Source organism: Panthera pardus, unplaced genomic scaffold (genome assembly GCF_024362965.1).
Source record: "Panthera pardus isolate Hobbes unplaced genomic scaffold, ASM2436296v1 HiC_scaffold_20, whole genome shotgun sequence".
NCBI classification, from domain to species: Eukaryota; Metazoa; Chordata; class Mammalia; order Carnivora; family Felidae; genus Panthera; species Panthera pardus.
Genome location: NW_026526766.1, coordinates 19,217,857 through 19,231,428, shown reverse-complemented (window position 1 = coordinate 19,231,428; position 13,572 = coordinate 19,217,857). Strand labels below are relative to the sequence as shown.

Sequence of the window (13,572 nt, the reverse complement as noted above, 5' to 3'; positions counted from 1 at the left end):
TCACTTAGCATCACACTCTCCAGTCCTGTCCACATTGCTACAAAAGGCCAGATTTCCTTCTTTCTCCTTGCCACGTAGTATTCCATTGTGTATATAAACCACAATTTCTTTATCCATTCATCAGCTGATGGACATTTACGCTCTTTCCATAATTTGGCTGTTATTGAAAGTGCTGCTACAAACGTTGGGGTACAAGTGCCCCTATGCATCAGCAGTCCTGTATCCCTTGGGTAAGTTTCTAGCAGTGCTACTGCTGGGTCATAGGGTAGATCTAGTTTTATTTTTTTAAGGAACCTCCACACTGTTTTCCAGAATGGCTGCACCAGTTTGCATTCCCACCAACAGTGCAAGAGGGTTCCCGTTTCTGCACATCCTCTGCAGCATCTATGACACTTACTTTAGTATATGTGCTGCCAAAGCGAGCACTATGACCGTTACTTTAAACTCTATCAGGCCTAGTGTTCATCTTGATTTCACTTTAGGTCTTTTTCTTAGCTTTTGTCTTGTTCTTTTGTTCGGAGCATATTCTTCTGTCTCCTCTTTGTGTTTGACTTTCTTCGTCTGTTTCCATGAAGTAGGCGGAACAGCTACAGGAGATGGCATAGTCTTGTACGTCGTCGTCCCCTGCGTAGACTGTGTGTGCCTGCTGACTTTGGAAGGAGCTCTGGCTGGCATGAGCTGGGGATTCCGGAGCACCTCATGCTGGGGTTGCCCTGGTGGTATAGCCGGCCTCTCCATACAGGCAGCACCGCAGCAGAACAGTTAATTCTGAAATGAGTGCAAGCTGGGGGATCCCGGGGCTTTCCACACAGAGGGTGCCTTGGCAGGACAGTTAAATCTGAAGGCAAGACAACTGAAGAGGAAATAGGTTCAAGCCAGGGGTCCTGGGGCTGTCGGCACAGGAGTGGTTCCAGGGCTTTCCACTCAGAGGACGCCCTGGGAGGACAGTTGAAGTTCAAGTCGGTATAAGCCAGAGTGTCCCAGGGTAGTCCACACAGAGGGCCCAATGGCCGGAGCCAAGAGAGGGTACAGGTCTCAAGGCATTCCAGGGTACTTCCCAGAGGGCTCCAGAGCGTGGTGCCCTGGCAGGGCTGCTATAGCCAAAGTGGTTGGAACCTGGAGTGTTCTGATGTGCTTTGTTCTTGTGTCTTCTTGGTGTGCTGGCTAAAACTCTAGTGAGCATTGACCAGGGATGTGCCCGTGTGCTTGGTGCTGGGGCCACCCAGGTGGGACAGTTGGGGCTGGTATGGGCTAGGGGCCCAGGCCTCCCTGAGGCAGCAGGCCAGCCATGGCAGTCACACGCTACTCCTGTCATGGTGGAGGCCACATCAACTGTGGTATTCCCCAGCCCCTGTGACCAGGAGAGAGTGCCAGCAGCACCCCCGTCTTTTGGCAGGTTCTAGGGCTGGTCCCTCTACATTCTAGTTACCCTTTTGACCCACAGCTTGTTTTCTGGGCCCATAGACAGGTCTGCCCACAGCCCCTCAGTACTATCCCCTCCCCCCTGCCGTTGGTAGCGTTGTGGGGGGACATCCCCCTCATTACCGTGTCTCCATCTCTCTTGCCATTCTCTGTGCGGTCTCTCCATCTTTGGTTGTGCAGAAGCTGTTCAGTCGATCCTCAGTTCTTCAAGAAGATTTGCTCTATCAGTAGGTGTAGATAACACGTGTCCCAGAGGAGGTGAGTTTAGGGTCTTCCTATGTCACCATATTGGACCAGAACCAAACTCTGTGGTGCATTACAGAGAAAGTGTGACACACCCAGATCTACATGAATAGTAGTTAAGAGGACAGCTTTGAGTGTCACAGAGTTCCAGCCCTGCCACTTGCATTGTAGGTTTGGACATGTCTATTCAACGACTCCATTTCTTTTTCATAGTAAATAATTGAATAGAACCATATATAAGTCACTTAGCGGGATACGTGGCACAGAGAAGAACACAAACCTGCAAGAACCTCTTACAAAGATGTATCAATAGGTGGATATAACAGATGATTTTTTAAATATTTTTTTTAGTTTGTTTGGGAGGGGAGGGGCAGAAAGAGAGGGAGACAGCGGATCCGAGGTGGACTCTGCACTGCCAGCAGAGAGCCCAGTGTGGGGTTCAAACTCCTAAACCGTGCGATGATGCCCTGAGCCAAAGTCGGGCACTTAACCAACTGAGCCACCCAGGCGCCCCACCCCCCGCCATTTTTTAAATTACGTTATTGACATAGGATGTACAGTGGCTATCAGTTCGACATTGTTTCTGTACTTCTAAAAGCTCCCTCAGAAAGGTGATGTCTTCAAAACACGAAAAATTCAGTTTGGCTTTATAGCTTTCTGAGAAGATACAAGCACATCAAGGATGGAGTTGTTCTCATGTTTTCATCCCACGTGCACTTGGTACGGTGCTGGCTCGCAGAGTGGGCAAGGTTGCGTCTTTGGTGAACTGAATTTCCCTTCTCAAATGTGTGTGAGACTCTAAAGGTTGGTGCATTGAAATAGAAACTTTGGGGATGTTACCAGGTATTAGATACAGTCCTCTGTCTAGTTTGTTAGCAGTGTGTTCCTGTCCCCTATCCAAGTACTTTACTGTGCTTTATTGTGCCTTTAAAAACAAATACTTTGCTAGCCTTTCACAGTGTTTCCATTTTTACTCCTTTTCATTTGCCACTAGCTGGCACTGTTACAAATTTCATCAACCCTATCCCTCCCTCACTGTTCCTGAGGAAACTATAGAAGGAAGGAAACTTGAGCTGCCTGGGTGGCTCAGGTCACGATCTCACCATTCGGGAGTTTGAGCCCCGCATCAGGTTTTGTGCCTGACAGCCTGCTTCAGATTCTGTGTCTCCGTCTGTCTGTCTCTCTCAAAAATAAACATTTAAAAAAGAAGAAGAAAGGAAGGAAACTTCACACGTAGCTAACCTGGTCTCCAACAACAACAGACTAGTCTTTAACCACCAGATCTGCCTGAATCAGATGGGCACGAAGCATCTGGTTACACTTTAACACACCTTTGCCTGACGCCCCTAGAAGAGACTCTCTTAATTTTTCTCGTAATCCAATGAGAATCAGCAGGTAAGAAATGACACCCCACCCCATACGTGGCCACCTGCAAACCTGATGTGCTTGCATACAGGACGGCAGGGGATAAACACAGCACAGCCTACCCCACAGAGCAAAGCCACCAAGGCTTAACTGCTCAGCACAGCGCCCACAGCATGCCACATGTGGGTTTTATTTTTCTGCAGCACAAGACTTTTTTTTCTGCAACAGCTGTTTGGGATAATTTTTTTTTTTTCTCTTTGCCACATCATCCTCCTCTCTTTACCTATCTCCTCCATCCAGTAAATTTCCCTGGGTTCCCCCATCACTGTAAGCATTTTCCTTCCCACACGCCCGCCTTGAGAAGGTTTTAAACCGTGAACACGGTTTTTACCGTTAACCTCCCCCAACGTGCACGTAAGGCACACAGGCGACTTAGCCATGGAAAAAGAAAAAAAAAAAAAAAAGACACTTATTCACAAAGCAAACACAGCTGTCATTGCATACAAAGCCCTTGTAAGATGAGCTACAACTGAAAAAAATTCTAGGCCTACTCTGCAGTGCTGTTTTTATAACAAACATGTTTATAGTATTATGAACTTCACACTTCCACATTTCTGCACTTCCAAGGTCTTAATCATAATGAGTGCCATTTCTGTATTTCTCTTCAGAAAGAGAAATTACCGTTTCCACATGGACGTGAATTGCAGAATTGTTCAGAGAGACTCTGGTCCTCTGTGCGTGCTAGGATGTCTGTAAGGATTTCTTTGTAGTTTGTGTTTATTCAAATAATTTAATTTATGCTTAAAAACTTAACACACTGCAAGTGATCGTCACTGAACTTGAGTCTAGTTCTGAGGGCTTAAAAAAAATAGCCCCTTTTTTCTCAAATAGGATAGATATACAAAACCAAAGGGAACTTCCTTCACAAACCAGAAAGCTGGGGTTCCTTTATATGGGAAGCTTCTCCAACCCCAACAGTGTATTAGTCCTAGTTCTAAATATTTTCTATTACTGCTGTGGAATTAATAACTTAATAGTACATTGAGAAAAACAGGACATTATAATCATAGTATTATTATGGCACTTTCATTATGATGCCAGCCTTCTTAATTGCTGACAAAAATTTCAGTTCTGGTCACTGAAGTCAAAAATTCAAACATTACTTTTGTGGTCATTGTTCAAGTGGGAATAACCCATTTGTCTTCATGGCTCTTTCTCTCCTCCTTCTGGCAGGGTTAGATGTAAACTCATAGGGGTAATCCCCAATCTGCAATCAGGCCCTTTTGAAAAGTCTTCAAGTTGGCCGTCTAAAATCCACGATGCATTTTGTTGGAAGCAGTAGTCAGGCCCTCAGTATAGTTTTCCAAGATTTCTTTATCCCAACCAGTAGATAACAAGAATCTTGACAGAAAAAATGGAGGCTGTGTGGATCTTGAGATGGTCCTGTCAGAAGGAAGTGGAGGAGAAGGCTATAGCAGGACGTCCTTCTTTCTTAGGATGGAAAAGACGGGGGAAATGTACATATATGGGCCTCAAAGACTATGATGGACACTCGGTACTCGATAGTAACGTTAAGACACCTACCTAGTTAACAATAAATTTTAAATTAATACATTTGTCAGGATCTATTAAATAAGTTTTTAAAACCGCTTTATTGACCTATAATTCACATACCATGTAATTTACCCATTTAAAGCTACAATTCAGGGCTTTTTGAAGTCCCATTTTACCATAACTTACACATTAAAATGTGTCCTCTTAATCATCTTAAAGCCTGTAGTTGAGTGACAATTACGTTCGCAATGCTGTGCACCATCACTGTTCCCAAAACTTTTTCCTCACCCCCAACAAATTCTGTGACCCTGAAGCACTAACTCACTTCCCCCTCACCCCAGCCAACCTCTAATCTACTTTGTCTCTATAAATTTGCCTATTCTGGGTACCTCCTATAGGTGCAGTCATACAAGATGTGTTCTTTGGTCTGGCTTATTTTACTTAACATCATGTTTTGAAGGTTCATGGGTGTTGTGGCAGCCATCATAACTTGTCCATGGATGAGTAACATCCCCTTGTGTGTCTCCGACCTCTGGTTTATCCATTCCTTTCTGTCCTCTGTTGATGGACACTTGGGTCCTTTCCACCTTTTGGTTCTTATGAATAATACGACAGTGAAATTCATTGTTTAAGTAACTAATAGAATCCCCCCCCCCTTTTTTTTTTAAGTTTATTTAGAGAGCACAAGCAGGGGAGGGGCAGGGAAAGAGCAGCTGAGGCAGGCTCTATGCACTATAGCACAGTGACACTAGGGGCTCGATCTCCCAAACTGTGAGATCACGACCTAAGCCAAAATCAAGAGTCGGAGGCCCAACCGACTGAGCCACCCAGGCCCCCCAGAGTCCTTGCTTTTGATTCCTTTGGATATACATACCTAGGAATACAATTGCCGGCCAGTTGGTCATCTATGTTTAGCTTTGGGAGGAACTACCCACCTGTTTTCCACAGCAGCTACACCGTTGTACGTTCCCACCAACAATGCATAAGCGTTCAGATTTTTCAACATCCTTGCCCATACTGTATCCTTTTTTTTTCTTTTTATTATAGCCATTCTGGCAGATGTGAAATAACAGCTCACAGTGGGTTTGATTTGCGTTTCCCCGATGATTAAGAATGTTGAGCCTGTCTGTGCTCGTTGGCCAGCTATATATCTTTGGAGAAATGTCTATTCAGGCCCTTTTGCCCATTTTTTATTCAGATTGTCTTTGGTGCTGAGTTATAGGAGTTCTATTTTCTGGAAGTTAACCTCTTATGAGCTATGTGTTTGGCCAGTATTTTCACCCATTCTGTAGGTGGTCTCTTCTCTGTCTTGATGGTGTCCTTTGATGCCCAAAACTTTTAAATTTTGATGAGGTCCAATTTTTCTTTTGTTGCCTATGATGTTGGCACCCTATCTAAGAATGCATTGCAAAATTTTATTTATTTATTTATTTATTTTAAGATTTTAATGTTTGGGGCTCCTGAGTGGCTCAGTCGGTTGAGCAGACCGACTCTTGGTTTCTGCTCGGGTCATGATCTCACCGTTTCGTGGGTTCGAGCCCCACATCAGGCTCTGTGCTGCCAGTGTGGAGCCTGCTTGGGATTCTCTCTCTCTCTCTCTCTCTCTCTCTTTCTCTCTCCTTCCTCCATTCTCACTGGGTCTGTCTCTCTCAAAATAAGTGAACAAACTTAAAAAAATTAAAGACTTTAATGTTTATTTTTGAGAGAGAACGAGCAGGGAAGGGGCAGAGAGAGACACACACACAGAATATGAAGCGGGCTCCCAGTTCCAAGCTAACAGCACAGAGCCTGACGTGGGGCTCGAACTCACAAACCACGAGATCTTGACCTGAGCCAAAATCGAACGCTTAACCAACTAAGCCACACAGGCACCCCTCATGGCAAAATTTTAAGCTAAACTTTTACCATACCCTGGTAAATACATTGCAGTCCTGTTTTAAGGCATCTAGAAGAGTGTTCAGCCTGGAAGACACCCCAAATAAAGCTAAGGAAACATACACCAGTCTTTCTCTTATCACACATAGTGAATTGAATACTACGTAAATGTAGTTTGCCCAGAAACACCAGCAATCCAGAAGCTAGGTAGCAGAGCACAATTGAAGGTGGACCTAAGATTTTTTTTTTCAAATTTATTTTGAGAGAGCGAGCGAGCTAGTGAGCATGAACAGGGATGGGGCAGAGAGAGAATCCCAAGTAGGCCCCCCACTGTCAGCTCGGAGCTCATGACCTGAAACCAAGAGTCCGCTGCTCAACCAACTGAGCCACCCAGGTGCCCCAGGAACTATTCTGAAACAGATTTCAGTCTGGAGAATGGAAAAAGATCCACAGCAGGGGCGAGGGGCCCCTGGGAGGCAGATTGACAGGAGAGCCTAAGGCAGCTCTATCTGTATGGATGCTTACTGTGTGGCAGAAACCAATACAAGTAACTCAGTCCAGTAGTAGTAAGCTCTCCGCCCCTCCCTTCCTGAAGGGCCTACAGTAGCTCCCTGTCACGTAAGGAGTCAGAGCGAAACTTCACCTAGCATTCAAGCCATCTGCCTCTTTTCGCCTAACCACACCTTGTGCGTGGGTGGGTGGATGGACGGACAGGCAGACGGGTGGATGGTCAGATAACATGCCAAAGAGGAACAGTTGCACATACTCGAGTTGGGGAAGATGGTTATAACGGATCAAATCTGCAGTGCAAGCGTCCTCCCCGTGGCATTGTTACCGACCCAGTGAACACTTAACTGCTTATAGGCACACACAGATCCGCTGACAAATCGTCCCTTTCTTCCCTTGACCAACAGGACCCCAGAGAGATGCCCAGGCAGCTCGAGAATTCATCCTGAAGATGTTCGTGGACCTGAACCCTGACAGTGACAAAATTATCTACTCCCACTTCACATGCGCCACAGATACCGAGAACATCCGCTTTGTCTTTGCCGCCGTCAAGGACACCATCCTCCAGTTGAACCTGAAGGAGTACAATCTGGTCTAATTGTGCCTCCTCAGTACCGCCCGTCCCTTCCCCGGTGGGCTGTTGAAGCTGTACAAGAGGGACTGGATTTCTGTGGAAAACCATTTGCATAATACTAATTTATTGCCGTCCCGGACTCTGTGTGAATGTGTCCACAGGGTTTGTAGTAAATATTATGATTTTATTTAAACTATTCAGAGGAAAAACAGGATGCTGAAGTACGGTCCCAGCACATTTCCTCGCTGTCTTTTTTTTTAGGCAAAAACCTTGTGACTCAATGTATTTTCAATTCTCAGTCATGCACTCACCAAGATAAGAGTGGTTTCTTTCTCTTTTTCTTTTCTATTGAGGAAAACAAAGCTGATTGCCCTTTTCCTCACCCCCTGCCCTCATCCTGATTTTCCCTGGGTCACAACGGCCTTTATCCTAGTTCCATTCTTGGCCAGGTTTTTCTCTCCAACGACAGGACAGCGCCATTTGATTTAAGCCATCGGCATCAGCTTAAGTTAAACGGTTTGTAGTGTTGCTGAAGGATTCTAAGTATTAATACTGTGGTTTTCAATGTATTGCTCTGGATACACATATAGAGTTGTTTTTATATCAGTACATGATCTTGCCTCACTTTGGGCTAGGAGGGTGGATGCCCGGCTTACAGTGAAGGGTCGTTTCTTTTGGATTCCTACCTTCAGCCATAGCTTGGTTGCTGAGAGAAATATGCACAGACAGTAAGGCAAGAACAGAGACCACAGTTTTGTTTTTTTTTAACGCCATGTGCCATGGTCCTTCCACCCTTACTTTTTTTTTACCCTCTCTTTAAATTGCAGATGCCAAAAAAAAAAAAAAAAAACAAAAAACCATTTTCTATATATATGTATATGCCCAACAGACACTACATTACCCCAATGGCTGCTATCCAGAACCTGTTTCTTAGGTTGTTCATTTTTCCCCACCTTGGTTCAGATTTTCATCCTTTTTTTTCCCCCCTTAGTGTTTGGGCCATAATGTATTATGGGTATGTGTTGCCAAAGCTGGCTTTTTTGTCAAAGTAAAGTAGTAAAAATTTCAGAGGTAAAAGCCAGTGTCTCACAAATGGAAGAGAGTAAGAGTGTGAGGCCTAAATAATTGGCTGAGAATCCACCTGAAACACCAGTTGCCCAAGAATAGGTAACTGCCAATCTGACTGGCATGGTCCATTCTTTTCTCTGCCCTCGAGATCACATTTAGTGTGCGTTTCGTGTTGAGTGTCCAAATCAGCAATGTAAAATAGTGTCTTCTGTGATAGAACATGAAATCTGCTTCTGTCTCTTCCTTTAAAGCCGGTCTTACCCTTTGTGTTTCTTTAAGGTCAAGTAGGTCTGCCAAGGACGTAATTCAAGTATTCGGACACCTTTCATTTGCAAAATCCGATGTTACTGCTGGTTTACCCCCTTTGTGAACTTTTTAAACCGGTGACCGATTAAGTTGAATTTGAGTTAGGTCCACAAGACTTCCTTAAGAGTTAACCCCTCGGTGTTTTATAGAACATGCATTTGTGTAACTAAACCTCTTAGGAGAGATCATTGGAGTTCTCAATGTGCAATTTTTCAACAAATGCAAAAAAAACCCAAAAAACAAAACAGCACCTGTATTGATGAGCTTCGGTCCAGCAGCTTGAGTTGACATACGATTTAAGGAAATAAAGATTATTTTAAACCTGCTGGGGAGTAAGAATTAGGCCGCGACACTGGTCTTATTTTAAGTATCATACTAGCTGGCACAAGTCCAGACTCCCCTATCCGTCAACTCTTGGGGAACAATGAAGGCAAGAGAAAATGAATGGCTTTACTGGAGGAGAACCAGGGTTACTAACCCGTAGTGGGATGTTCTCCTTCCTTTCCCGGCCACAAACACCACGAGTTACTTTTTCACTTTGCTCGGAAAGCAGCTCTAATTTAATTGAGAACCAGACTGCCTGTAGGGCTAGTGCAATTCTGAACGCTCTAGTCATTGTACGTACACCTCTTGCCATTGCCGCATCCATACGGGCTTTGTAATCGTTAATTTTTTTTTTGGCAGATTGAATGTGCTGTATCGATATGTATCTATGTAAGTGTATGTCTTATAGCTAATTCACATTTTGAATAATGTTATTTTATTTACTTTTTTAAGAGAGGAGAATGTAAATTGGTCAGTTTATTTCTGACTAGGGATATTTTTTTTTTTCCATTTAGAAAAGAAAAAAAAACCTTACTATCGTACAGAGCGGTACTAGCATCGTGCTGTATAAAATCATTTGCACATTCCTGAGTAGAGGTGTACTGATAAGACCCAAAGGTAATTTCATAGCAAAATACATAAAATCAGTCGGAGCTTTTATACAAACATGGAAACCAACTTTGTAGAACTTTTGCCATTTGACCTAGGATTGGAATATGAGCTTTTATACGATTCATATTCTTATTTGGCAAATGCACAGTTTAGTATTACCTCTCTGATGGCCTTTATTAGAAAGGCAGTTTTAGAAGCTATTGTGATCCACTAAGGAAATGTTTTAACAGCTAGAGACCACTGCTTGCCTGAAAGGGCAATCTTAAATTTGGTGCAGCAAAAAAAAAAAAAAAAAAACAAACAACAAAACAAACAAAAAAAACGAAAAAAAAAAAAGAAAAAAAAAAGGAAAAAGAAAAAAAAGAAAAAAGTAAAAAAGAAAAGAAAGAAGAAAAAAGTCAACAATAACATTTGAAGGCCTACAGTGTGTATAGAGAAAACCTCATCACAAGATCCTAAGTGTTACAGTTTTAGGGAATCAAGATATTCTATTTAATAGAGCTATAGTAGATGTAGTCAATTAAACATGATCTCAAAGCTCGAAGAAGTTGAGCAAACAGGGAAAGATTGTTCTATTTGTCTTTATGAAATTGGAATGGAATTGCTATGCAGAATTGAGGTTGGTGGCTTCGCTGTTTGCCGGAGGGTGCATGACAAGATCCCTTTCTCTTGAGAAAGGAAGAAATTGATCACCCTCGCTGCAGCGATGCATGGAAACCTAATTGTATCCACACTAGTCAATCGAAGCTAAAGGATTTTTTTTTCTGTTTCTTTGGGGTTTTATTGAAGGGGCTAGGGGTGGGAAGGGATTCTTTTCAGTTTTGTATAAAAAAAAAAAAACAAAGTTTACTCATGCTTTCTATTATATTGTGATTGCAAGCGTTAGAAGCGTGTGCCACTTGTCTCCTGCCATTGATGCTCCAGGTAATGGAGGCCTGTGGCCAGTTTTTGGTGACTTGGGCATGTCTTATTCAAAAACAAAAACACAAACCACAAAAACCTTTCTTCAGCATACCAAGGCAAGCAGCCATTTCATGACTCACCACATTGCAGTGTACCAGTTTACAGATAATTTTTCCCTTTTTTTGCGTGACATGGCAGTTCCAAACCCACAGAGAATTCCTCATTTGTAAATTGGAGGTTTGTACTATGCCTTACAGAGCTTAAATCCAGAAGTCTGTGCCTCATCTCTTGAAACAAAGGGAAATAACACACCCATTCAGAAGTCAATAAATCCCCTCGAAGTTTTTGTTTTTTTAAAAAAACATTTTCATACGAAGAGCTCTGTTGAATGTCATGAATAGACTTGGGGGAAAAAAAAATCTTAGGAACCTGCATTTGTTGTTTACTAGCATATGACATCTACAAAAGGTATTCAAAGAACACCTGAAACTTGTATTTTTTTTTTTTTTTGTGGATTAACTAGCAAGCCTATTACAAAAAGGTAATTCAGCTAAAGGACAATTTACTTTTTGTACTTTAGACTATCTTGATTGTCAAGGTGTATGAACTGTAATTTTAAAATTTATACTGCCACATGATTGTAAATGTTAGTTGTCTTAAGTTAGGAATTGGTAAAAAGCTATTTATGCTGGATTTGGGTCAAACGACTTATTTGCAAAAAAAATAATGGGAAGAAAGGGCTGTATAACGAGATACTGCAAGACTCAGATATTGGTTGGAAATAACCTTCAAATTACCCTCAATTTCCCTTTGTTTTCAGTTTTTCAAAAAAATGAATGAAATGAAATATAGAAGAATGTTAACCCATATAAAAATAAAGTGTACCCAAGTATTGTAATGTATATTGCTCCTCTTCTTAAAATTAAATAAGGGTTTAAAACCACTTAATTGGTAATTGACAACATCTCAATTGATACAAACAAGGTGTGCTTGGTATTCATTACTATGTTCTTCCAAAGATCTGTCTTTGGTTAGAAACACACAAAAGTTAAAACTTAACAATAGTGTCTGTTTATCTGTCTCCACATATTTCCAGCATATGTAGCGTTAATAGGTCTGTCCTGGTGACTACGTGTTTGGGGTTTCATTTTGGTTCCACCAAATTAGGACAAGAAATGGCTTAGTTGTATGTGATTAGTTAGAAATTCTTCGAGCCAGACACCTGCTGTTTAGTAAATACTTAGTACAGAGTCTAAACTTGTCATTTGTTTTTCCTCACAGAGTAACAACCCATTCATTGCTGTCTTCCCAACTTCCAATGACCTTTCAATAATACTCTTGCCTCTAGAATCATCTGTTCAAAGTATGCATACACACCCAGCACATAGTAGGTGCTCAAACAGTAATTTCCTTCTTACCTCCCTTATCACGTATCTTCCATTTCTCCATAGGATTCCAACCCAATAGTAAATGACATTTACAAGTTTCAAAAACACCTATTGGGCAAAATTGGATCTTACTTCGATAAAGCAATTCTGACTTTCATATAAGCTTTGATAGGTAGGAAAAAAAAAAACAGGGAAGAAAATATTCTTCACTAGAATATTGTCCAGTTTAGAAAGAGATGGAAATTGCTGTGTAACGTTCCGGTTACTTTGACTTAAACACATGTTTTTGGTAGATTTCTTTTCTCAAATACTCTAAATACAACTTCTTGCTGGATTCCTCACCTGTCATCATGTTGGAAACCCTTACTAGACCTATGTATTTAGGGAGTTTTGTCAGAAAACATTTTTAACTTGCAGTATTTAAAAGAATCCTATTTACTGTTCTTAAAATGTCATTCAAATGCATGTATTGTCTATTGTTTGGGGATGGGAACTAGTTTTGCAAAAAAACACCTAATGTTGTATAATAATGCCCCAATGATCTTGCTGGTTAAAAATACAGTATTTTTGGCCATAATTTTGTACTACAGTATTCATTCTTGAGTTTTGCTTCTCTTGAAGTTGCCTAAGCCTCTTCCAGAATGTTTTGTATTCTAGGGAGTTTTGGACTAAGTTTTTCCTTTCCTAAAACACTTTATACTACATATGCCTTGTCCAGGTTTAATAATTTCTATGCAAACACACAGAAAGTGTTTTCCCTTCTGTATATAATCAGATTTTATTCTCCTTCAGTGGAAATAGTCCTACGGACAGCATTTTTCATTTTTTTTAAACTTGACCTAATTTAGGTGGCAAAAACCTTGTAGATACACAATTTAATGGCTGCTCAGTCAAGACTTACAAAGAGCTGCCTGCGTTCAACCTGAGGCAGTCTTCGAATTAGGGAAGATCGACTGGCTGAGAGAGGCAAATGCTTGGCTCAGAGCTTCCCTGTTTGAGCAGCCAGAGTGAACAGGTCCACTCCACATGGGAAAAAGGACCTGGTGTAGGTGTCCTTTAGGGCTGTGACTCTTAGAAAAAAAACCCTGAGGCTTTTTGGAGATCAGCTAAAGCCAAGTTTTACTTTCTTTAACTTTGTGAAGTTACAATGATGGTGAGGATAGCAAAGGGTTTTCTAGAAAATCGGTGCATATGCAGGGATGTAGAACCCTAACCAAATCAAAACTTGTTTCTGCTACTTACAACCAGGTCTTTCCCAACTAGCGGCCCAGCCTTTACAGAATTTTCTGGGCTTTTTTCGGCATACTCATCCTTTCAACTACTTTAGAAAGTGTAACTTTCACTTAAAAGCCTTTGGGTGAGGCTCTCCTGTTCTTGCATGCTTTAGAGACCATTTCTGGTAGTCGGTGTCCCCTCCCTGGGTCTTTTTTT

General features: G+C 41.9%; 1 protein-coding gene across 3 annotated transcripts in view; it reads left to right on the top strand.

Annotated features, from left to right (window-relative positions):
• Nucleotides 1–12,718, top strand: part of LOC109275364 (guanine nucleotide-binding protein G(q) subunit alpha) — a 315,365-nt gene extending 302,647 nt beyond the window's left edge. For all 3 annotated transcript variants that reach the window (XM_019463549.2, XM_019463550.2, XM_019463551.2), the window contains exon 7: nt 7,374–12,718. In XM_019463549.2, the coding sequence (XP_019319094.1) occupies nt 7,374–7,564 (191 nt within the window). In that variant the 3' untranslated portion in view covers nt 7,565–12,718. The remainder of the gene's footprint in view (nt 1–7,373) is intronic.
• The last annotated feature ends 854 nt before the right edge of the window (nt 12,719–13,572 follow it).